This window comes from Entelurus aequoreus, linkage group LG05, assembly GCF_033978785.1.
Source record: "Entelurus aequoreus isolate RoL-2023_Sb linkage group LG05, RoL_Eaeq_v1.1, whole genome shotgun sequence".
NCBI lineage: Eukaryota > Metazoa > Chordata > Actinopteri > Syngnathiformes > Syngnathidae > Entelurus > Entelurus aequoreus.
Window position 1 is genome coordinate 16,727,193 of NC_084735.1, and position 27,464 is coordinate 16,754,656.

The following is a 27,464-nucleotide window of genomic DNA, read 5'->3' on the forward strand; positions in this document are numbered from 1 at the left end:
CATTAAAATCTCTTAATCCTCAAAATCCTTACTTGCTGCTCCTTCTGCTCTGCCTTCTGATCGGTCGACCCTTGGCTCAACATCACGTCTCTTTTAAGCTTGGCACTCTCACATAACCTCACAGATAAAGTAGTGGCTATCATTAATAGCAGTACTAAGATACTCCACTATCAAAACTCTTGGACTGTTAACATCACACAAAGTGGTGATTTGAAATTTGGCATTTTTTACATAAAACATAATTACTGTTTACTATCCTTAAAGGGGAACTTTTTTGGGAATTTTGTCTATAATTTACAATTCCTATGTAAGACAAGAACACATGTTTTTCGGGTTTTTTTGCATTCTAATTTGTCAAATGTGGCATGTAGGAGTTTGCTAACAATGCAGATAATGAGAACACCCTTTACACTATTTCTCCCATAAAGCTCTCTAAAAAACATCCAAAAACCACCAATAATACTCCATTTACTGACCTTAAAGGCCTACTGAAACCCACTACTACCGACCACGCAGTCTGATAGTTTATATATCAATGATGAAATCTTAACATTGCAACACATGCCAATACGACCGGGTTAGATTAGTAAAGTTCAATTTTAAATTTTCCGCAAAATATCCTGCTGAAAAGGTCTCGGTATGATGACGTTTGCGCGTGACGTCACGGATTGTAGCGGATATTTTGGGACAGCATTATGGCCAGCTATTAAGTCGTCTGTTTTCATCGCAAAATTCCACAGTATTCTGGACATCTGTGTTGGTGAATCTTTTGCAATTTGTTTAATGAACAATGGAGATAGCTAAGAAGAAAGCTGTAGGTGGGAAGCGGTGTATTAGCGGCCGGCTGCTGCAACACAAACACGTAGCCGGTGTTTCATTGTTTACATTCCCGAACGATGACAGTCAAGCTTTACCATTGGCCTGTGGGGAACTGGGACAACAGAGACTCTTACCAGGAGGACTTTGAGTTGGATACGCGCTACCGTGAGTACGCAGCTGCGGCTTCCAAACATTTGATCGCTTGCCCGTACGTGCGTGCCACTATGTGCATGTCACGTATATAAATTTGGAGAAATATATGTGCTGTATGAACTTTACAGAGGTGAACGGTACTTTGGGCTGTGGGATTGAGTGTGTTGTGCGGGTGTTTGAGTTGTATTGGTGGGTTATATGGACGGGAGGGGGGAGGTGTTTGTTATGCGGATTAATTTGTGGCATATTAAATATAAGCCTGGTTGTGTTGTGGCTAATAGAGTATATATATGTCTTGTGTTTATTTACTGTTTTAGTCATTCCCAGCTGAATATCAGGTCCCACCCGCCTCTCACAGCATCTTCCCTATCTGAATCGCTTCCACTGCCCTCTAATCCTTCCCTCTCACTTTCCTCATCCACAAATCTTTCATCCTCGCTCAAATTAATGGGGTAATTGTCGCTTTCTCGGTCCAAATCGCTCTTGCTGCTGGTGTCCATGATTGTAAACAATGTGCAGATGTGAGGAGCTCCCCAACCTGTGACGTCACGCTACTTCCGGTACAGGCAAGGCTTTTTTATCAGCGACCAAAAGTTGCGAACTTTATCGTCAATGTTCTCTACTAAATCCTTTCAGCAAAAATATGGCAATATCGCGAAATGATCAAGTATGACACATACAGTTGAATGTACCTGCTATCCCTGTTTAAATAAGAAAATTTCATTTCAGTAGGCCTTTAATATTAACCAAGTATTAGCAAGATTGTCATTATAAGAGCTAATGCAGACAAACTATTTTTTTTAGCAGCGCTGTGATCACAGAGAGCTAACTAGTTTATGCTGCTATATTGACACTCTGAGCAGGTGAGCTGCTGCATCGCCTCTAAGATGGGAAAAGTTAATTCTAAAATATAAATCATGTCTCTTACCTGCATAGTAGAAGGTTGTGGTCATCAACCGAGAAGTTGGTCAACTTTGACATCTAACTTATACTCAAAAGAAAAGACAACAAAAGACACGTTAGCGGCACCTTTTTTTAAACCTGGGTAATTTTTAGGCTGATTTCTTCATCTAAACGGGAAGATATGAACATTCCATCAGTTTGCATCCTAGTGAGAGCAGACATTGTAGCAAGTGATTATATAATTTATTGTCCAAAAGCACTAGAAGATGTAGGTTATTTAAACTTACTGCAGAATAGCATTGCGTTGTGTTAGAACTGATCGTGATTATCAGCACATCATGTTTGGATTGTCCTTAAATATGCCTTCCCTGGCTCTTCCGATGACATCTCGTCTTGATACTATAAAATAGGATTCAGGGATATTTGTTAGCCGATGCTGTGTTTTGGGACACTGTATAACCACTTTGAATAAACAAAGGAGGGATTCCGATTATAACAATCCGTGTGGGTGCTTTTCGCTGCAACACTCGTCATAGCTCAGTAAGCTATACACAGTATAGTATAGGGTGGGGTTGAGGTAGGTGGGGTTAGGGGGGTAGTGGACTTGAAGTGGGTGTGGCATGGATGATTGTTTGGCGCCCAATAAAAGACTTGATGGAGGATTCTTCAAAAGCAAGGCTTCAGTCAGCAGATGTTAAAGCAGCATAAATCTACTTTGGTGGTAGCGGGGGGTGTATATTGTAGTGTCCCGGAAGAGTTAGTGCTGCAAGGGATTCTGGGTATTTGTTCTGTTGTGTTTATGTTGTGTTACGGTGCGAATGTTCTCCCGAAATGCGTTTGTCATTCTTGTTTGGTGTGGGTTCACAGTGTGGCGCATATTTGTAACCGTATTAAAGTTGTTTATATGGCTACCCTCAGTGTGACCTGTATGGCTGTTGACCAAGTATGCCTTGCAGTCACTCATGTGTGTGTAAAAACCGCATATGTTATGTGACTGGGTCGGCTTGCTGTTTGAATGTAGGAAAAGCGAACGTGACGACAGGTTGTAAAGGACGCTAAAGACAGTGTCTTTAAGGCACGCCCCCAATATGGTTGTCCGGCTGGAAATCGGGAGAAATTTGGGAGAATGGTTGCCCCGGGAGATTTTTGGGAGGGGCACTGAAATTCGGGAGTCTCCCGGGAAAATCGGGAGGGTTGGCAAGTATGAGGATGCACCTTTGTTGACGGTCTTATTTACGTTGCTCACCTTCAACTGCGTCTTCTCCCCGTCATCTTTCTTGTAGCGGTGTAGCGTGCAAGGACGGGAGTCGAAGAAGTATCAAGAGATGGAGCTAACTGTTTTAATGACATTCAGATAATGGAGCAGCATATCCTCATCCGTAGCTCACTAGTGCAAATACAACGCCATAAATGTGTCCCATGAAAAAACGTTTGACCGGAACTCTCTAATAACTAAAGTTCTATGTTAACCCATTACACCGATAGTTTTTAGCGCTTCCATAGCGAGTCTACTGACAGATATAAGTTAGAACTTTACGCTACTTTATATTAGAAATGGCAACAGCGGAGGATGAATGCCCCATAACAAGAAGATAGAGAAAAAAAAGAAGCTACAACGGATTACAAAGACGGAAAGACGGTTGAGCTTAAATTTTCAGGACTTATGCAGATCCCAAATACACATCAGCCGGTACCAGAAGGTAAGAAATGTTGGTTTTGCATAATATTGCGAAATAAAACGCCAAATAATGTTTGCTAATAGGTGCCATTTTGCATTCCTTATACACACACCATAATAATACCCGTATGTTGAAGCACAGTACATCTGACTACGGTAGCCGTAATGCTCCGACAATCCATCAAGCAGTGCGGCTTCAAAGCTGACCAAAGTCGTACTAAAACATTTTGACATATTTTTAAGCGCTGTGTGTAATGTTCTATATTCTCAATGGAACATTTAAAGTTTTGGTGTTGGTTACTAGCGTCATCTTGCAGTCTACAAGTATCTCTTATGTGTGACTGCCATATACTGGTCACACTTATCATTACACCATGTACCAAATAAAATAGCTTCGAGGTCGGTAAGCACAACCAGAATTATTCCGTACATTAGTCGCACTGGGCTATAAGGCGTTCTGTAAATTTTTGAGAAAATGAAAGGATTTTATGTGTGCCTTATAGTCTGAAAAATACGGTATATATACACATATATATATATATATATATATATATATATATATATATATATATATATATATATATATATATATATATATATATATATATACTGTATATTTATTTACATATATATACAGTATATGCATATACATATATGTATATACACACACACTATATATATATATACAGTATATATACACTACCGTTCAAAAGTTTGGGGTCACCCAAACAATTTTGTGGAACAGCCTTCATTTCTAAGAACAAGAATATCTGAAATCGATTTTCAGATGAAAGTTCTCTTTTTCTGGCCATTTTGAGCGTTTAATTGACCCCACAAATGTGATGCTCCAGAAACTCAATATGCTCAAAGGAAGGTCAGTTTTGTAGCTTCTGTAACGAGCTAAACTGTTTTCAGATGTGTGAACATGATTGCACAAGGGTTTTCTAATCATCAATTAGCCTTCTGAGCCAATGAGCAAACACATTGTACCATTAGAACACTGGAGTGATATTTGCTGGAAATGGGCCTCTATGCACCTATGTAGATATTGCACCAAAAACCAGACATTTGCAGCTAAAATAGTCATTTACCACATTAGCAATGTATAGAGTGTATTTCTTTAAAGTTAAGACTAGTTTAAAGTTATCTTCATTGAAAAGTACAGTGCTTTTCCCTCAAAAATAAGGACATTTCAATGTGACCCCAATCTTTTGAACGGTAGTGTATGTATATATATATATATATATATATATATATATATAAATGATAAATGGGTTGTACTTGTAGTAGTATATATATATATATATATATATATATATATATATATATATATATATATATATATATATATATATATATATATATATATATATATATATATATATATATATATATATATATATATATATACGTCAATATACCTTGGATTTCCACTGGATGCAGAACATGTACAGACACAAAATAAGTTATCTGGTTTATTTTCAAAGTAAAATGCTTTGTTTTCATGTTGGATCGTATTTTAACACTTTGAAACGTCCTAATGTGCGGGGACGGACCTAAAGTCAACTTGGCATAGATTTTCAGAAGTAATTTCACCTTGTTGACAAAAATGGATGAGGACATGCTGATTATGGATGTCCAAAATCAAAGAATCGTATTACAGGCATTGTCAAATACCAGCTGATACAGGAGCCGGAGATGCAGGGGAGTGGTTAGCGGGAGACGAAAGAGATTGTGTGTGTGTGTGTGCGTTCGTGCGTGCGGGCGTGCGTGCGTGCGGGCGGGCGGGCGTGCGTGCGGGCCGCCCGGGAAGATGTACCTGTTGTGTTGTTGCTTGCTACAAATAACAAAATTAGGTTGTAGTTGTGCAAGGCAAAACCGTCGTCTTTTCCTGGAGTCAAGTCAAGTCAGTGCTGTCACAGATGCCCGCCTGTGGGTATTGATCGACGGCAGAGCTCGAGACGTTCTGCGGTGTTGCCATTAACTATTTCGAATGACGAGACCGAGTTTATTTGCTTCTACTCTTCTAGAAGTACAGAATAGACTGTTTTTGGTTTGCTTTAATACAACTCCCCTTATCATGTGATACGCACAGATCTCATAAAAATCTGCGCTACTAGAAAACCGAAGTAATAGTTGATTTAGGCCTCTCGGCTATGCACGTAAGGCCATGGTCACCAACCTGGACTTTCGTATTCATAGTGATTTTAAATCGGACCGTCAGATTGACACAGTGGTGAAAGACAGATTTTTTCATTTGCGTTAGGTGGCCTAGGTTAAAAACCTTCTCTCCAGGCAGCAGTTTGAGACAGTAATCCATGCCTTCATTACATCTCAGCTGGATTACTGTAACTCTTTGTAATTTGGAATTAGCCAGTCCTCCCTCTCACATCTGCAGCTGGTACAAAATGCAGCTACTCGACTTTTAACAAGCACAAGTTAAAGACAACATATAACTCCTGTTTTAGCTTCACTTCACTGGCTGCCTGTGTCTTTTAAAGTCAATTTTTAATTTATTGTATTTGTTTTTAAATCCTTACATGGTCTTTCCCTGCCTTACTTCTCTGAGCTGCTCCACCTCTATGCCCCCACCCGGTTCCTCTGGTCAGCTGAACAGCTGATCCTGGAGGTACCGAACTCGAAGCTTAAACTCGGAGGGGACAAGGCCTTTTTTGTTGCAGGTCCCAAACTCTGGAACAATCTCCATCTCCGTGCGAGACAGGGCCCTTCTTTGGCTACTAAAAAGACCCTTCTTAAAACCCATTTCACTGGCTTTTAACCCAGCAATAGACTTGAACTGTTTTTAACTTTTTAACATCTTTTTATCTAAATGATTGTTCTTAAGATAATGTTTTTTTATCTGATCTGTTTTAATATATTTTACCTCTGTTTTAAATCACGTTTTAGTCCGTCCTTTGCCTGTACTTTTCTGTGTTTATATGTTTTTTGTTTGTTGTGTACAGCCTTTGTTTTTCAACTGTTTTTAAAAGGCTTTATAAATAAGCTTAGTATGGTATGGTATGGTACTTTGTTGCACATCGGAGCCGCAACAATCCGTATCAAAACGGCGATGGGGATTGGCAGATGGCGGAAATGGTCCGTGGCAGCGCCGTTCAGCAGCCTTACGCATCCAGTGAAAATCTAGGGTTATACGGGTTCCCCTCATAGGCATTTTCCCCCAAAAAAACGTACCTTAAACAAATAAGTGGAAACTAAAGCCTCACAGAAAGTCATCGGCATTGGGCACAGTATCCTTTCAGATTCCTCTTTTAATAATTACTCTTATCTTCATTCTCTGCAAGGATGCTAATGTTTCCTTTCTTTCAAAATCTAAAGCTCAATCCTTTTTTCACATCGTCACATGCACCCATTATTGCTAATTATTTATTACAGCCCCAGGCAATGTACTAGTTTGCCTTCCCAAATCTAACAGTTTTAATCTAGGCAGGGCTGGGGAAACAACAATAAACAGAATATTTTGAACTCTATTTGGGTCAAAGTTATGTTTTGTCAGACAAGGGAGAATGTCTAGTGAGTGTTGAATTAGTGCTAAATATATCATATGGCCTGTTTTGCACTACTCCGGCGTCTGTTACATGCTTCCTTGTATGCACAGCAGTTGCATTGTATAGGCACAAAATATCCTGCTGCATTACTTGAGTATTTCAGATATTGCATCCGAATGCAGAGGAAGTCATTCTTTGTGGTAGCAGGGATTCTGAAGTAACAAATTATTCAACACACACACAAACAAATTTTACAACAGAATATATTATCCATTGTATTAGACATTTTTATACTGTGGCAGACTTTGCTTCGTAGTTTAAAGTACTAGCTTTAGTAGAATTATTGCAGTCCGCAATTTTTCTATTTGCCTTTATTATTTTTGAATAAGTGAAGTGAAGTGAAGTGAATTACATTTATATAGCGCTTTTTCTCAAGTGACTCAAAGCGCTTTACATAGTGAAACCCAATATCTAAGTTACATTCAAACCAGTGTGGGTGGCACTGGGATTAGGTGGGTAAAGTGTCTTGCCCAAGGACACAACGGCAGTGACTAGGATGGCGGAAGCGGGGATCGAACCTGCAACCCTCAAGTTGCTGGCACGGCCGCTCTACCAACCGAGCTATACCGCCCCATATATATATATAAAACCTCCAGTTTTCTGCACTTGGGGGGCAACTGGGTTAAATTTTAGTTGCTATCGTAATGGCTATACGATTCTTGTATCAATGTACACATGTTTAACATCCATGTAACCAGGAGAATGTCCGCTGAAAACTCAACATACCCAGTTTTAGAAAAAACAGGAGCGGGTTCAAACCATAAGCACTTAAATGTGAAAATGTCACACAACAAAAAGCAAACAGGCCAATACCATAATGCCATGTACAACTTCATCAAACAAAACACTAAGCTAAGACCAACTTAGCTATGTCTGTCTTGGTCTCATCAGGACCACAGGCGTGGTTTCATTTGTCCACGTCCTGAGTCTGCTTGTCTTCAGCAAACTGATATGATGCCAGGTGCAGAGTATGGTCTGAGCTCTGATAGACTGACACCCACGTTCTTTGACCTCTGCAGCAATGCTGGCAGCACTCATACGTATATGTTCTAAACACAACATCTGGATATGACACGTAGTTTTTTGTTGGACCAATGTTTTGCCTGTTCTGAGTGGAACATGTCCTGTTAAACCCATGTATGGTCTCATATACCGTAATGCATCTCAGTTTAAGGTTGTTCTAGCCTAGAAAATCTTAATCTAGAGCGAAAAATCTTTTTTTCACATCCTCAGAGTTCTTTGCCATGGGGTGCCATGTTCTACTTAGAGTGACCAGTATGAGAGCATGTGAGAGCAAAAACTGCAAATTGAACTCACCAGCTCCCCAGTCAAACCTGAGACTATATAACACTAACGAGTCACGTGACATCAGGGAAGGAAAATTGCTAATTCAACCCAATTTGTACTTTCTCGCTTAGGGGTATACTCACATTTTTAGACATTAATAACTGTGAGCTGAGTTATTTTGAAGAGATAGTAAACTTACACTTTAATACAAGCTGTACACTGACTACATCGATAATCAGTTAAAGTTAGTTAAAGTACCAACGATAGTCACACACACACTAGGTGTGGTGAAATTAACCTCTGCATTTGACCCATCCCCTTGTTCACCCTCTGGGAGGTGAGGGGAGCAGTGAGCAGCAGCGCCCAGGAATCATTTTGGTGATTTCCAACCCTTGATGCTGAGTGCCAAGCAGGGAGGTAATCGGTCCCATTTTTATAGTCTTTGGTATGACTCGGCCGGGGTTTGAACTCACGACCTACTGATCTCAGGGCGGACACTCAACCACAAGGCCACTGAGCAGGTGGCCAATTAATTTGATTAGAAAAAAGCTGACATTTTTATTCTGTTGATTTGTTAATTGAGTAAAATTTGTGGACATTGTTTTTGCAAGACTGCTCCAACAGAGCACACATGAGAGCGGTGCACCTATTAGTGATTCAGGTCACCCTGCGGGTGATGTGGCCTAAGTGTTTGTGTGTGGCAAGGAGACCGCAGATTGCTGAGAGAGAGACAAGGCGGAAAGGAAACAAAGGGCCCAAAGAAGACAACAAAGAGGTTCTGCGATCATTTACAAGTGAAAAAAAATGATAATTGTGTTGAAATTAGGGCTCAGCGATTAAACAATATCAGTATTTCAGTAAATTCCTAGTTCGTGAACCCGTTCTCAAACAATGGCAATATAAACTATTCTGATTCTGATATATCGCGATAGACACATAAGTAATATCAATAAAAAAACACGTTTGATAAAACATTCTATTTTTTTTTTTTCTTCATCAAAGGGAAGTTGCGAAGCAAGGTTGGTTGCATGAACAAAGGCACTCTCTCTTTGGTAACCGAGCAACGTAGGAAGTGATCACTGATTAGTGGGTGTTACATGCTAATAACCAATCAGGTTGCACCATCTTGTCGTCTCGTGATTGCCTGGAGTGAGAGGAAAAACTAAAAATGAGTGCTGCAGAGAGCAAAGAAATTTTACCTCGACAGTATGGCAGTTTTTTTTTTGTTTTTTTTTAAACAGACCGTAGTCAGACCAATGTACGGTAGTCTGTAAATTATGCAAGGCACTCGTCCCCACCAAGACCAGTATTTCCACACCACCTTAGCTGCGCTCATCCTTGAGCCTGGTTGTGACATCCTGGCACTAGACCTGCAGAAAACAGATTTTCTCTGGTTTCTCTACACTGTAAAAAAAAATTCTGTAAAAAAACAGTCATCTACTGGCAGCTACGGCTGCCAAACGAAAACCATAAAATTAAAGTAAAACATTGTAAACCAAATAATGATCAAAAACATTATATTTACAGAAATTTTCATGAAACGTTTTGCGGAAAAATATCGTAATTTTACATGAATTTGAAAGTAATTTAAGAAAACAGAAAATGGTATGTATAATTAATTTGGTATTTTTCTGTAAAAAATAATAGAAATATACATAGTTTGTCATTACTGGCATATTACTTAAAATAACAGGCGGATTGTTTATTTACAGATAATGTCTTAAATTCTACAGTTTTATAAACTATTTTTAAAAAATTGAAAAATTACAGTACAAATTTAGAATAAATTAACCATAAAAATAGGATTTTTTTTTTTGCAGTGTATGTGTCCATTTCACACTTCCTTCATCTTTGATAATTGAGGGGATTATAATCAGAAGAAGGAGACATTTTATGTAAAAATATTTACATTTAATATATTTTTTCCTGGTTCTTTTTTTCGATAAAAATAACAATAATTATGACTATCAGCCGATATAAAATACTTTTATGGTGATACAGTTTTCAGCCAGTTCTCCCAGCCCTAGATGAGATTGTAACGCCGTCAAATGGAGCTGGCATTTTGCAATAGCACTACATCTATGATGCAGCAAATTAACAGAAATAATCCTGCATATTTAAGGGCAGCAAACAAGCAGAAAATTGAAAGTCTATTTTTGGTAGCTAACCCCACCTTATTTATTTGACTTGTATAATGATCATTTTATTCAAACACATGTGAGAACATGTTAGCATCTACTGTTTGTATGTTACAGTATTGCTAACAAGATGTTAGTCCAAAAATCAAACACCTCTCCGCCAATTAATACATTTTCAAATTTGTATGTGTTAAATTGTTAAATGTGTTGTCACTCGGTGTATCATACTTTATCAGAGCCTTTTTGATTAGTTAGGTTCTTTTCTTTTTTTTTAATATATTTTATGCGACATAGTTTTATTTTTTTACTTATTATTTTTCAAATATAAGTTATATGTAGTGATGCACCAATGGTAAAAGTGGTAAAATTTCAATTGAATGTGCATTTATAAGAATAGAGAATAAAGGTTATTAGAAAAATTCTTGTTTATTTCAACTACTTTTACCGTACACTATCTTTAGTACAACCCTAAAAGACGCATTGAGGCTAGAAAGTGTGTTTTATTTGACTAGTCGATTAATCAAACAAATTATATACTGAAATAATTGATAACTGCAGCCTGAGAGCTATTTTTTGAAAGAGTTATTTTTTTAAATCAGTGTGATCTATTCAATCTGTTTAAACAAACTCACAAGTTCATTAATCCATTGTGAGATTATTTGCTGAGAGAAGGCAGTGTACACTGACTGTGCCATGATTGTGAAGTATTTATTTTAATTCTTATAAATAGTAGAAGATAAGTCATGTTTTAAATGTGTGAAGTGTATGTCAGTAATACAAACACAACGATCAAGACTGGATCATATACCTCCAGGATGACTGTTGGTTATGCTTGTAGTCCAAATTGGTTAATCTTGATTTGTGGTGATGTGTGAGCCAAATATAGAGTTCTGGGAAAAAAGATGTAAACCTCAGTTTTGTAGGTCACCTTTCTTCTGGATCCCAATTACCAGGCCAATTGCATTTAAGAAGGGGGAAACAAGGGAATGGAGGCTGCAAATTGAGAATAGACTGTCTCACTTTCACTCTGCTAGTGTGTGTGTGTGTGTGTGCGTGTGTGTGTGTGTGTGTGTGTGTGTGTGTGTGTGTGTGTGTGTGTGTGTGTGTGTGTGTGTGTGTGTGTGTGTGTGTGTGTGTGTGTGTGTGTGTGTGTGTGTGTGTGTGTGTGTGTGTGTGTGTGTGTGTGTGTGTGTGTGTCTTTTGATTTCTATTGATTCTGGAGCAAGTGACAGGCTTACCTCCACACAGGGGGTTTAAATGCATAATAATGCCTGCACCAGTCTTAATTGATTTCTCATCTTCCCACCTGATCTTTTACCCTTCTGTCAGTCTCTCTTTGAAATAGTGCTTAAACAAAGAGACAAAGATGGGAACATGATGACATTTTCTACACACATAAAAAAATATATTTCAGCAAAATAAGGCACGGGCATAAGAGGGAGTTACAATGTCATTTTTAACGTAATGGACATCACTGAGATCCACCCCTCTGTTTGAACTATTATGATTCACATTGTACAAAATGGGATATACAAATATTCAGAGACTAGGGATGGGTACCTTTCACGTTTTAACCGATAAGGTACCAATTCCTTTTATCTGGGAATCGATACCGTCATTTAACGGAACCAATTATTATGCATGTTTGTGTGTGTTCATCTGTAAATAAATGTTCGTTTGTTTGATATTTTTAATTTAACACTAAACTGATTATGAAAACTGTGCTGTCCAGTTGTTACATCTCACTTGCAAATGAGGCTCAGAAGCGAAATAAATTGTTAGATAGTTGAATTTGCATGCAATTGAAATTCTAAGACATTAGATGGCAGTAGTGTATAGTCTAGGGCAGTGGTCCCCAACCATCGAGCCGCGGCCCGGTACCGGTCCGTGGATCGATTGGTACCGGGCCGCACAAGAAATAAAAAATAAAAATAAATTTTTTTTTATTTTTTATTATTAAATCACCATAAAAAACACAAGATACACTTATAATTAGTGCACCAACCCAAAAAACCTCCCTCCCCCATTTACACTCATTCACACTCATTCGCACAAAAGGGTTGTTTCTTTCTGTTATTTCTGGTTCCTACATTATATATCAATATAGATCAATACAGTCTGCAGGGATACAGTCCGTAAGCACGCATGATTGTATTTTTTTATGACCAAAAAAAAAAACAATAATAATAATAATTGTCCGTGGGACAAAATTTCAAGCGTTGATTTTAACGTGGATCTTATTTGTAGTTTTTATTACCAAATATGGAGGCGTTAAAATCGCCATGTAAACCTGATAATGCTAATCAGTAGTATGTATATGGCATAAACAATGAAAATTTGCATTTTGAAAAGTGAAGACTTACTGTACTTACTGTGATGAGCGTTTTTATCAGGCATACTTGCTTTGTTGGCATTGAAAATTGTACCATTACCGAGAAACCGTCCAGCTGAGTCGGGTCTGAGTGCTCATTTCCCCGACAATTGTTTGAGCCTGCAACCGAACGTGACGTCATGTGAAACAAAGTTATAAAAATATGGTAGCATTGGATTTTACTTGAATCGATAACGGGGAGTGCCAACGCTTCAACTGTCACCTATAAGAGTAGCACATTTTGCACCGATCCCTACCTCTGACCAATCCTAAAAAAGTAGATGCGATCGGAGGAACAGGCTGCCAAATAGGAGGGTTTCAACCAAAATAAGTACTGTATTTTCCGCACTATAAGATGCACCGGATTAAAAGGCGCACCTTCAATGAATGGCACATGTCAAAACGTTGTTCATATATAAAGCGCACCGGATTATAAGGTGCACCTCCATTAGATGGAGCTGCGCTAAAGGGAATGTAAACAAAACAGTCAGATAGGTCAGTCAAACTGTATTTATAGATTACAAACCAGCGTTCTGACAACTCTGTTCACTCCCAAAATGAATAAACAACTGTTTTATTATTTTCCCCGAGGTAATGTCAGTGACGTGGTGTTTTGTTTATCTTTTAACAACAGCAAGGTATAACATGTAGTGCAACATTTATATCACATAGTGGAGGGGAACTTTTCCCTGATTCAATAAACATGTAAAAAACAGTGATACTGTTACGGTAAATCAAACGTTAGTGCAATCACAATATAGTAACACTCGAAATAGTGCAGAGCAATAACAATATCAATAACTCAACGTTGCTCAAACGTTAATGTCACACAACACAACACACAAAATAAACATGTAAAGCTCACTTCATGAAGTTATTCCTCATCCACGAATCCCTCGAATTCTTCTTTTTCAGTGTCCGAATCAAACACCATTGATTCGTTTATGTTAAATTCTCTCGCTGCTGCTCTATTCCCGTGTTCTACTGCGTGACTGATCGCCTTGAGTTTAAACTCTGCGTCGTAAGCGTGTCTCTTAACAGGAGCCATTTTTGGGTTAGAAGTGCTTCTTCTTCTACGGGGGAAAATGAAGTTGGCGGCTGCTTACCGTAGAAGAAGAAGCGATTCTTCTTCTATGGGGGAAAATGAAGTTGGCGGCTGTTTACCGTAGTTGCGAGACCTAACTTTATGAAAATGAAGTTTAGGTTTGTTGTGGCTCAATATTGGTCCATATATAAGGCGCACCGGATTATAAAGTGCACTGTCAGCTTTGGAAAAAATTTGAGGTTTTTAGGTGCGCCTTATAGTGCGGAAAATACGGTAGTTGGATGGAAGATCTTATTGAGATAAACTTAATTTAGTGCACCATTGGGATCCAAAATATTTGAAATCCTTAACAGGGTAGGACCCCTTTAAGGGACTGAGCATCCTTAACGATAACCAGTTTCAAATTGCTGTCGCTATGTATGACCAAACTGCACCCTCACTACTATGTCAGCGTTTCCTTACAGCTAATGATGAACGAACCACACAGATAAACATAACCCCTTACATATTTAATGTTTTTTCTTTACAGTGCCTCCTCAGATTGTTGTGCGACCACGTGACCAGATCACAATGCCAGGTCGCACTGTGACCTTCCTCTGTGGCACTAAGGGGAACCCTCCACCTGCTGTCTTTTGGCAAAAAGAAGGAAGCCAGGTAAGCATCTGTTTGTGTGTAGGAAGTCTTGCCAGTGGAGTTTACACTACCTTATTAGTACTTTGGCATATCCAAAATACCAAACCATCCTGTCAAACTTCATGCCGGTGCTGTTAAATTAATTATGTCCTTCGAAGTGACAAAAGCAGCATCTTGCTGCAAAGCAGAATAATTTAGATCACAGCATGGAAAGAACCCCCTCACATGTTGCTTCGTTAGATATGTCTCGATGGCGCTTAAGGCGGCATATAAATTATGTGTAACCATGGCAACGTAATTCTCAAAAAACCTCCGTTACAATTATTGACGATGACTGTAAAGCTCTCAAAAGATGGAATGCGCCTCTTTTTCCAGGCCATTAAGGTCAGGAAATAACAGTCGTTGGATTCTACTTCTTCTTACTACTTGTATTTATTTATTTTACTTTCTATTACCCAAAATCTTGTTACACCTGTAGACATGCTAACTGTTAACATTGATAGCTTTCTCATTACAATGGTTAAAATAATTTGCAGTTACCACTTTTTGTACATAATACCCATTTATGAGGTGTCGGGCGTAACAGTTGTTGGCATATTTGCATTTTAAAAATGTTCTGACTACATGACATGATGTGAAATGCTCGTACAACTACTTTTTCATCCGCTGCACTTCGTACTTGTTTATCTGTTGGCATTAAAACTGAAACCAAACATCGAATCAGTCTTTTAGCACCTGCCTCTTAAAGCAAGCGTTATTTGCAAAATGGATCCATACATAATGCTGCTAGCTATTATCATGAGGATACTATCAAAGTTCAAAAAGCAAGCAATTTATGTTTTTGTTAAGTATGAGCATAACAACTGTTAGAATACTGTATTAGCAATGCAATTATTCTGTCATAAAATAAAATGACATGATGCGTGGCGAAGTTGGTAGAGTGGCTGTGCCAGCAATCGGAGTGTTGCTGGTTACTGGGGTTCAATTCCCACCTTCTACCTTCCTAGTCACGTCCGTTGTGTCCTTGGGCAAGACACTTCACCCTTTGCCCCTGATGGCTGCTGGTTAGCGCCTTGCATGGCAGCTCCCGCCATCAGTGTGTGAATGTGTGTGTGAATGGGTAAATGTGGAAATACTGTCAAAGCGCTTTGAGTGCCTTGAAGGTAGAAAAGCGATATACAAGTATAACCCATTTATCATTTATGATGTATTTAAAGCTCTTTGAGACGCCTCTCTGGTTTATGTACTTCGGACCTACCTGTTAACATGTAAACTGTTCGCAAATTTGCTCATCATTTTGAGATTTAGCAGTAAAGCACTTGTCCATAGAAGCAATTAAGCCATGTTCCCTTGTTAACACAAGATATCCATAAAGGTTGCTGGTACTTTGGCTACAAAGTGTTAGCATTACTGTTAGAACACAGAACTGTATTAACATTGTAACCAATCTCACATGAAATAAATCTACCTACTTGACAAGATTTATTTAAAGCTTTTCGAGACACTTTTCTGGTTCATGTACTTTGGACCTATCTGTTAGTGTACAAACTGTTAGCATTTATTTAATCACTTTGAGATTCAGCACTTGTCCATTAAATCAAGCGATGTTTCCATGTTAACACAAGGTATTCATGAAGGTTGCTATAGCTATTAGCATGGAACTGTAGCTAGAAGGATTGTTGGCATTTATACATACTGCCCAGGTTAAAACAGTTAAAAACACAACGCCCAGAAGTTGTTCTCAAATGCAGGGTTTGAGTTAACAAAAATATAATTCTTATTTAAAATATACAAGAGAGATCTGCATAGTTTCTGTGTGTTAATCCAACCTTAGTCGAACATGATCCAAATAATGTGTTTAAAATGTGTTTTCAATCAAATTCAGTAATTAATGTTTTAAGTGCATGTGTATGTACTGAGTTGATCGGTACTGTATGCTTTAATATTGTGGTACGAGTGTGACTTTCACACACACACATTCCTACACATTGCCTTTTTCATTTTTAATTTTCAAGCTTTTGTTCAGCATGGATGTGACTTTGCTTGCATGTGTACAAATGTGGGTGTGTGTGGGTTTGCACAAGTGTATGATAAACTGTGTAGCATGTTGGATAGCACTGCAATGCCGGTTGAAAAACTGTGGGTGTATGGAGCATGGTTTCCAGGTAGATATTAAAGTGGGGGAGAGAGAAATTGGCTGCAATTTGTGTGGGAGAGAAAGCACAAGGGATGGGAAAAAAGGGATAACAAATCAACAACCCTGAAGGTCAGAGACATAATAGAGCAGAAATCATGTTGGAAATCATTCTGCAAAAAATTATTGTTTATTAGCAAAACAATGAAGAGATAAAATGGTTCCCTACTAAGCAAGGGTGTGAAATATTTTACAGACTACAGATGATCCAGGGCCAATATGTGTTAAAAAAAATGTTATTTCCATAGTAAATTGATTACACTGTTCAAGTAAGCAATAATTGCACATTTACAGTGTGGACAAATAGGTGTTTGATCCCCTTAGGATGGCGCGATATAGACAATATAAGATATAGATAATATAAATTGGACCGACAATAGAGCTTTCAAAACTATCACCATATCATGATAATGCATGTTAATGACACATTCTTGCTGTGTCCTACAAATTTGACAGCGACAAGTGGACTATCGCTCACTCCTTGGTGGCTAGTGGCTAACATCCGGTATGTAGCGTTTTCAACGCATTTTCGTGTCCTCGCATAAGAACCAGATGCAGTGTGCAGGCTTAACGGTGTGCGGATACGCCCCGGCTCTCACCAGTCCAGACCTTGCTGGTTTGGTAGAAAGTGAAGTAGGTGGAACTCGACCGCCTTGGATGACAGCTCACCTAAGGGATGGCAAACCCTGATTCAAAATCTCCACTGTTGTGCGGCCTACCTATTTACGGGAAAGGCTAAGAAAACCTGAGCACAAATTAAGAGAGGTTGTCCCAAAAGAAGGTTTGCAGTCGTACTTAACTACACTCCAGCAACTCCTGTGACAACACTGATGCCAATCTGTATTGGCGCCTGCCCTTCCCTTGGGGTACATTAGTGACGTGGAGAGAGGCGGTCTGTTGCATGCGCAACAACAACCAATGCCTCATAACTCTTGCCCAGGCTCCTGCCCTGGAGAGAAAACTATAGAGCCGCTTCTTAGCGTAGACACAACACGACAAGCAACAACCTATTGCTCAATTGGCGTGGAGTGAGGTGCCAGGGGTTGCTTCCGACGGTGGGAGAAATCTTAGGATTTCACTGGACAGCTACCGCCTGACTCAAGCAGGCCAGCCCCAGGCCAAATGGGTGCTGTCCCGCCCTAGCCCACCCGCTCCACTGGGTGTGTGGGGCTCGGTCAAACACCAAAAAAACAGATTGTCAAATTTGCACCAAGCAAAAGAATAATAAACCATCCAACCCAGCATTATGGCTGGGTAGATGGAATGTATGTACCATGACACCAGGCCTTTCAGACAATTTAAGAAAAGTAAATGATGCCCGCAAGACTGCTGTGATCTACGAAAAAATGAGTGGGCTCAAAATGGATGTGCCAGCCTACAGGAGACACGACTCTCAGAGACTCTCAGAGAGAAGGAGTTAAGTTTTTTTGGAAGGGCAAGCCGCCAGAAAAAACTAGAAATCATGGCGTTGGTTTTGCTGTCAGGAATCAGCTGCTGAACTCCACTGTATCGCCGTCAGAGGGATCAAAAAGCATACTCAAGATCCAGCTCCAAACATCATTGTTTAGCCTAATCAGTGTCGTAGCTCCCCCACTAACATCAGCATCAGAAGTGAAGGACAGGTTTTTAGGCGACCTCAGCTTCATCATTAGACACATCCCACAAGATGTATTGGTCTTTCTTCTTGGAGATTTTAACACCAGAGTCAGCCCAGACCATAGCTCTTGGCCATCTTGCATGGTCCAGTTTGGAATTTGAATGATAGATAAATGAGCAATGTCTGCTAGAGTTCTGCTGTCACAACAACCTGTGCATCACCAACTCCTTTTTCAACACCTACCCTGAACACAAATTATCCTGGAGACATCCCAGGTTTAAGCATCGGCACCGGCTTGATCTACTGCTTCGCCGACGCAACGACCCGGGCAGTGTTAAACTGACCCAGAGTTTCCAGAATGCAGACTGACACCGATTATTCTCTTGTGGGCTGCATAGTTCAGCTCCGGTCAAAATAGATACACAGAGAACAGAAAGTTGGCTGAGTGGGCATTGATGCCGGCAAGACCTCCATCCAGGAAAAGGTGGAAGACTTTGTAAAGGCACTGAAAAACGGACTTCCCGAAGCCACCCAGTCTAAACGCCAGTGACATATGGTCATACCTCAGGCACACCATATACAACACAGCGATGTCCACTTTTTTGCAACATGCAGTACAAGTCAGCTGACTGGTTTGAGGCCAACGCAGAAAACCGGCTTCCTCTAAATGAGGAGAAATGACAGGCCCTCACAACATATAAAGGCTCTACATGTCACATGTAGAAGAGTTCAACAACCTGCAAGTGGTTGCACAAACAACTATTGGCTCCACCCCAGCTCAAGTATACAGTCATCCGCCAACACTGGTTAATGAGTTTGTGTACCTAGGTTCCACAAGCAAGACTGGCAAGACTCACACAGCGTAGCTGGCTAAAGCTAATAGAGCATACCAAGGCACAGGTCTACATGGCTTCTGTTGAGAGCCCAACCCTCAATGGCATGGAATCTTGGACACTGTTCTCACCAGAAAAAAAAAAGGCTCGACGTCATCCACATGCGCAGTCTTAGGCAAATCCTGGGTATTTATTGGAGAAACCGCATCACCAACTTCACATTTCCTCCACTCCATGTTCACATTGCTTAAATAGGCACATCCCAAAGGATCTCCTCTTTGGCGAACTGTTGTCTGGAAAGAGGTTTGTTGATAGACCCCAACTGCGCTATAAGGAGATCTGATAAGAGGAACCTAAAAGCGCTAAACATCAACCTCAGCACCTGGCAGACTGGCTGAACACAGATCTGCCTGGAGTCACAAAGTATGGTATATGCTCCATCACTTCGAGGTAGTTTTGATGCAACAGGTGGAGAACAGGCGCCAACGGAAAAAGGCCTAACCACCAGCAGACCAACCGGCATCAGATTTCATATGTGCATTCTGCAAACTGGACTTCCGCTTACGCATCAGGCTCTATAGCCCCCGCAGATGCTGTTTTCATCTGACTATCCAGGGCAAAGACCTATGATCCTCCAGGACCGACGAATGCCTAAAGAAGAGTCCTTGCTAGTGGCTAACATTCCTCCACAGTGTGAGTCCGCTTCTAAGTCACTAATTCTTGCCTCCATTGTGGTAAATAAACAATGTTTCTTACAAGTAACATTACTTAAGGATGAGTAGTAGCTAAACATGCTACACTACACACCGCAAGAGGATACAAGAACTCACAAACTACAACTGCTAAACTAAAGCTCTTGAATGTTATCAGGGAGGGGCGGATTGATTCAAATATTTACAATAATGATATCAATTATAGTATCAGTATATGGTCAATGTTACAGTGAGTAGATCGATATTTTTTTATAATCATAAAATAGTTGTTTGTTGTTTTTGTTATTGTTTACAAACTCAGGGAATATGGCCCTGAACACAAGACTTTAAGGGCAAAAACTAAAGGTTTTAAATCAAATTATCAATTGTGTTTGTTATTTTGCACTATTGACTTTATTCTGCTCAAAATATGGAATGTAATACAAGTGAATAAGGAAATATTTTTAACATTTAATTGGTATTGTTACACCGACACCCTGTGTTTTTGTGATCACAAATTGAATAATTTAATGATCTTGAAAATTTTAATTATCAGCATTGGTATGACCAATACTGCTCCTGTCACTACTTGGTATTTAATCGATACCCAAATTTGTAGTATCACCCAAAACTAGTGTAAAGTGAATTGGAGTACAGGACACTGATCGCTGACTTTGTGGAGTGGTCTCAGGCGAACCATCTGGTCCTTAATGTGGACAAGACCAAGGAGCTGGTCATCGACTTCAGGAAAAGAGTGACCCCGGTGGAGCCCATCAAGATCCAGGGCCGGGAGGTGGCAGTAGTGGAGCAGTACAAGTACCTGGGAGTCCACTTGAACAGCAGACTAGACTGGAAGGACAACTGCAAAGCTGTTTACAAAAAGGGTATGAGCAGACTCTTTTTCCTGAGGAAGCTTAGGTCCTTTAATGTGTGCAGCAAGCTGTTGAGGATATTTTATCAGTTTGTTGTGGCCAGTGCACTGTACTTTGCAGTGGTTAGTTGGGGGAGCAGCACCAACAGAAGGGACTCAAACCGGATTGATAAACTGATCCGGAAAGCCGGCCAAACTATTGGCACGCAGTTGGAGGCGTTTGTGTCAGTGAGGGACAGGAGGACACTGGGCAAACTGCTCGCCATCATGGACAATCCTGCCCACCCACTCACTCCACCTGACAATTAAAGGCCTACTGAAATGAAATGTTCTTATTTAAACGGGGATAGCAGATCCATTCTATGTGTCATACTTGATCATTTCGCTATATTGACATATTTTTGCTGAAAGGATTTAGTAGAGAACATCGACGTCATCCTTTGCACCGAACTGTTTGCTGATGATACAAATTTGATCCTGACTCACAAGAAATTTGAAAACCTCCTTAGGGAAGCTAATTCTGGTATAGCCGTGCTACCTGAATGGTTTCTTGTTAATAAGCTATCACTAAATGTAAAAGAGTCTAACTTTATTACGTTATCAAGCAAAAACCAAACATACTGTAAACAGAGTGCTAAGATTAATATTGGAGGAATCGAAATTAGTCAAGTTTCATCCACCAAATGTCTAGGTATCCTAGTCAATGAAAAAGTGTCATGGATAGAACACATAGGTTCAGTAACCAACAAAGTGTCAAGATCTCTTGGTATCATCAGAAGAATCAGGGGTTTGGTTCATCAGGCATGCCTCTTAACTCTTTATTACAGTTTAATTCATTCCATATCAATTGCAATACTGTATCCATCACATTTACACAAATTATTAATTATACAAAATACATTTGTAAGACTACCTCCTCTAGCTATTTGGCTCCATCTGCTCCTCTATTCATAATATTAACACAGTTCAGTCCTCTTCTTTTATCTATAAATGTACTTACCTCCCTACACGCTTCCTACGACTTTCAAAGATTATTTGAAGACCAATTTGCAAGTTCATGATCATAATACTAGACAAACTGATAATCTCCGTCCTGTCTTTGGCCGAATCACTCTTAGACAGTTTTCCATTAAACACAGAGGTTCTTTACTCTGGAATACTCACCTATGTATTGCAAACTCCTCATCCTCACTCAGTAACGTTAAACATAGATTAAGGGCCAGCCTGATGAATCAACATTTTCCATTTGTTACTACCTTATAATGTAGCCATATACTTCCTCACACACACACACACACACACACACACACACACACACACACACACACACACACACACACACACACACACACACACACACACACACACCTAGACTCAATCCACACAAGGTAGACTACTTGTTGTTGTCTTATTTTTTATATCCGATGTTTAATTTTGTTTGTTAATTTACTGCTTTAGGTGAGAACCTTGCATAAGCCCTTCTTGGTTTCTTTTCTCACCTTCACTTATTTCTTAAGGTCGTTCCACGGTCTGGGCCCTGCAACTGAGAAGGCTCTATCTCCTCTGGTTTTAAGTCTGTTTTTTGGGACAGCCAGGAGGAGCTGGTCTGAAGAGATCAGGTTCCTGCTGGGACAATAAGGCTGCAGCAGCTCAATAAGATAGGGTGGGGTTTCTTGGTGTAAGCATTTAAAAACAATTAGTAACATTTTAAAATGAACTCTAAAAGTAACTGGGAGCCAATTAAGTATATGTATTGCAATATAGATTTTAGTCCATGTCGCCCATCTGTAGATTTTGATTTTGTAAGTTCAGCCCCTTACAAAAATATGAACAGTTATCATTTTTATGGTGGATTTTTAATGTTTCCCCAGGTTTGACAGCTTTGGGGAAGCGTGGACTGCTAATATGCAAACACACATGCATGACTGCATTGCAATCACCACTTCACCAACTTTCATAATAGAAAATAATAGAAAGGATCCAAATTAGTCCACAAAGTCAGAATAAAGACTTGTCATTTAGTTAGTGTGACCACTCCTCAGGCTTGAACAAAAGCTAATGAGAAATTATAAACGCGCAATCATGTAAAGACAAGAATGACATGTCTTTATGTAAATAAGATGAAGCCATTTAGTTTGCATAGGAATGTGTATATCTGTTCTATTGGAAAGGTACCCCACCAGCAGAGACACACAGGCACTGATTGTCTTTTGAAGCTTTATTGTTAATGGGTTAGGGTTCAATTCCAATGCCATATTTGCAGGCTTGTCCACTTATTTTTGTAGCTCCCCCAATGTACTAGTAAGGACGTTTTTAATCTCCAACCAACCAGAAATAATTCTGACCTCAAAAGACAGGTACGTGTTCTTGAAGTACATAAGTTAGTCCTCTCCCTTTAGGAAAGTACTCCTAATCTCAACTCATTATGTTGATAAAGACAATGTCACAGAAACAGTCTCTCTACCACCATAGCCATGACCAAAAAGTTGTCAAAACAACCTCAGCTATACGATTGGAGACCTACACAAGACAGGAAAGGACTGCAAGGGAATCAAAAAGAAGCTTGGTTAGAAAGAGGTCACTGTTGGTCCTATAATTTGCATGCGTCCACTCGTCTAGTACCAGCACGGTCCCCCTACTCAAGAAGACGCATCGGCCGTAAGTTTGAAAATCAACACCTGAGTGACTCAAACGAGGCTCGGGAAAATGTGATGTGGTCATATGGGACAACATTTAGATTTCTTTTGAAGGCAGAAACAATTTGAATATGAGTCAAACAACAACATCATTACTGTCAAATATGTAGGTGCAGACATTTTGCTTTCGGTATGTTTCTCTGGCCAAAATCACACCTGAAATGTTACAACACTGGTGACCATTACAAAAAACATCTGACCTCTGTGCTTGCTAACAAGGTTTTCTCCCTTACTAAGTTGACATTTATATTAGGATCAAATACTCATTACCCCCAATCAAATAACCTGTAATTAACATTAGTATTTTACATTCTGTCTTCATGTTATAATAAACCTACTATGGAGATTCTGGACTGGCCATATCTTTGTAAGGGGGAAAACTTTTAAAAATCAGAACGGGGTCATGTTTTTTACCATATATGTTAGATTTTGGTCTACATTTAAAGGGGAACTGCACTTTTTTTTGGAATTTTGCTTATAGTTCACAATCATTATGAAAGACATGACGACGGATGTATTTTTTTTGTAATGCATGATAACTCGTAAATACCCATAAAACAATATACAGTACTGTATATACCAAATAACCATCCAAAAACCGCCAACAATACTCCATTTACGTTTTGTAATCTGAATATTAACCAAGTATTCGTGATATTGGTGTTATAAGCGCTAACGCAGACAAACTATGTATAGCTGCGCCGTGATCACAAGCTTGTGTGCCGATGTTGACATGTTCGATTGATCAGCTGCTTCCTCAATTCCTTGCTCGTCAAACTTTATTGTAGATCATAAATCATGCCTCTCACCTGGATAGTAAAAGGTACACTTTGACAGCCAATTTAGAGTCAGAAATGGCGAGAATGACGCCAAAAGACGCTTGGTTCCACCCCCTATTTCTTTGCGAGGATTGTGAGTCATTCTTCATCTAAATAGGAATATATGAGCATCCAAACAGTCTGTATCCTAGTGACAGCAGATATTGTACAGTAAGTGATGTTTTACTATGTTTTTTGGCTCTCAAGAATTCTGCGGTGAGTAATAATCAGTGATGTTGGGAAAAAAGCAAACATTGTGATAAGTTTTTAAAATTAATGTGCCGCATATGCTTAAAATTAGTAAAGTTTGTAAATATTAAATGTTTTTTTAAATGTGCCCGTTACTACATTACATATATACTTATAGCATGTATATAAAACCCTAATGGAGGTGTTTGATGTTTTTAAGGGCTTTATAGGCAGAATTGAGTGGCTCACATTGTAAGCAGACACACAATCCCATTTATGTACTATTTAAAATGCTTTTAAAAAATGTATTCATAAGGATTGTGAACGATAGCCAAAAATCCAAAAGAAGTGCAGTTCCCCTTTATTGCAAAACATAAAACATGCTGTGTTGTTCATAAATATATTGATATCTGCAGTTCCTGTATCCTCCTATTCATCTGCCACCCATCCTCTTCTTTATGTGGATGTACAGACACACTACTTGTTTCTCTCTTTTTTAACTCCAGCCATCCAAAAGGCTTAGACGAAAAACAGACACTTTGTATATACCTATCATTAATTTGCATGACCTGCTTTTTTTCATTCCAGATCTTATTATTCCCTATTCAAGAGCAATCACAACAAGGACGCTTTTCTGTGTCGCTTAGCGGTGAGCTAACCATCATCGATGTTCGCAGTGAGGACTCGGGCTATTACATCTGTCAGGCCATCAGCGTGGCGGGGAGCATACTTACCAAAGCCCTTCTAGAGGTGGAAAGCAGTAAGTGTTATGCACACACATACACACATGTTATTGATGATATACAATAAAAATTACATACATTTTGCCAACCATATAGATTTTTAATCTATCGCCATATGATGATAATTACAGATGTCCGATAATAATGGACTGCCGATATTATCGGCTGATAAATGCTTTAAAATGTAATATCGGAAATTATCGGTATCGGTTTCAAAATTATCGGTATCGGTTTCAAAAAGTAAAATGTATGACTTTTTAAAACGCCGCCGTGTACATTGACGTAGGGAGCAGTACATAGCGCCAATAAACCTTAAAGGCACTGCCTTTGCGTGCCGGCCCAGTCACATAATATCTACGGTTTTTCACACACACAAGTGTGTGCAAGGCATACTTGGTAAACAGTCATACAGGTCACACTGAGGATGGATGCTGGGGTGCTGGAGCCTATCTCAGCTGCATTCGGGCGGAAGGCAGTGTACACCCTGGACAAGTCGCCACCTCATCGCAGGGCCAACACAGATAGACAGACAACATTCACACACTAGGGCCAATGTAGTGTTGCCAATCAACCTATCCCCAGGTGCATGTTTTTGGAGGACAATGATTAGCAAAACACGCTACAAGACACACTGTAGGCACATGCAAAAAGCCATGCTAACGGCTAAGCTAGAGCTCTTGATTGTAAACATGGGTGAGCATTTCATTATCACAAAATCAGTGTGTGCCATTTTTTTGTTTCTAAACTCAGCCAGTAGTGCTATATTTAAAAACTGCACTATTGACTGGAGGTGGAGAAAATAATCTATTTTTAGATGCATCGCAATTCCGACGTGGAAGATTATAAAATCGATTAGTAAAATGTCAATAATCGATCATCTATTTACTGTAAATAAAGTAATGCAGACGGTTCTAAAATTTGGCTGACTGCAGCGGGTCACCTCACAGAGATATCCGACCAGCTCCTTTATTATAAGGCACGTATGTTCAAGTTTTGCACACATTTCCATTAATTTAATAAATGTGGGAATTCATTGAACTGTTTTTTATTACAAATGCACTGTTTTTTTTAAGTTGCAGATGATAAATGCTTATTTAGTGAAACTAAAAGAACTTCATCAATATACATGAATTAAAAATGCATCAATAATCAATTTTTAATCGAATCGTAGCTCCTGAATTGTAATCGTAATCGAATCGTGAGGTGCCCAAAATACCCAGCTTTACTATTGACTATATTTTGCTCAAAATATTGTATGTATCCATCCATCCATTTTTTATAAATGGTAAATTGATTTTACTTGAATAGTTTTTTCTACCTTCAAGGTACTTAAAGTGCTTTGAAACTATTACCACATTTACCTACTGATGACACAGCATCAGGAGCAACTGGGGGTTCAATATCCTGCTCATGGATACTTCGACATGGTCACAGGGGGACTGAGGATGGAACCCGCAACCTTCAAGTTAGAAGACAACCACTTTACTACCTAAGCCATGCTGCCCCTATAGCGCTTACCCTCACTTGGATTGTGGGTAACCTGGCGTTTATAAAATATCGTATATGATAAAAACGAGTAAGGAACTAATTTTGATATGTTATTGACACACTACCATCCTGTGTTTTGTCTGATTATAACTGTGAGCAAAAATGTTATAATTCAATGATCTTCCAAATTTGACGTATCAGTTTGAGCATTTGTATGACCAGTACTGCCCATGTAATTATGCAATATTTGATTGATACCCAAATTTCTAGTATTACTCTTATCAAGTATCCAAAGAACAGAAGAATAAGTGCTTTGTACATTTTAACAAAAGTGCACTGTGGCTGAATTTTTTTTTAGCAAAGAGTAACCAGCTACTAGCAGTAAATTAACAAGTAGAATAATATTAGTTTTGAGAAGATAGTACAACCAAAAATTATGCAAAGTGTTGCCGCATATGTCCGCAGGCAAAAAGGAGCCTTTGTAATCCGTTTTGAAATACTGTAGTATCATCCATATGCAAAAATAATATATTGTGATGTATTGCATTATTGCAAGCGGCTACACTGTATATCGCGATATAGATTTGAAATATTGCCCATTTCTGTCCAAACGGCAAAAGTTGTCCGAAACACTTAATTATGTTTTTTATTGATTCATGCACTGCACAAATAATAATGTTCAGCAGTCACAGAAATGAGACTCCCAACATGTTCACACTTCAAGTTTGTTGCTTCATAGCCAAGTTGACA

General features: G+C 39.2%; 1 protein-coding gene across 4 annotated transcripts in view; it reads left to right on the forward strand.

The window, feature by feature from the left end:
- The window catches only part of LOC133650232 (roundabout homolog 2-like), a 232,147-nt gene that overhangs the window by 124,043 nt on the left and 80,640 nt on the right, over positions 1 to 27,464 (forward strand). For all 4 annotated transcript variants that reach the window (XM_062047236.1, XM_062047237.1, XM_062047238.1 and 1 more), the window contains exons 7-8: positions 14,490 to 14,614; positions 25,072 to 25,243. In XM_062047236.1, coding sequence (XP_061903220.1) covers positions 14,490 to 14,614; positions 25,072 to 25,243 — 297 coding nt within the window. The remainder of the gene's footprint in view (positions 1 to 14,489; positions 14,615 to 25,071; positions 25,244 to 27,464) is intronic.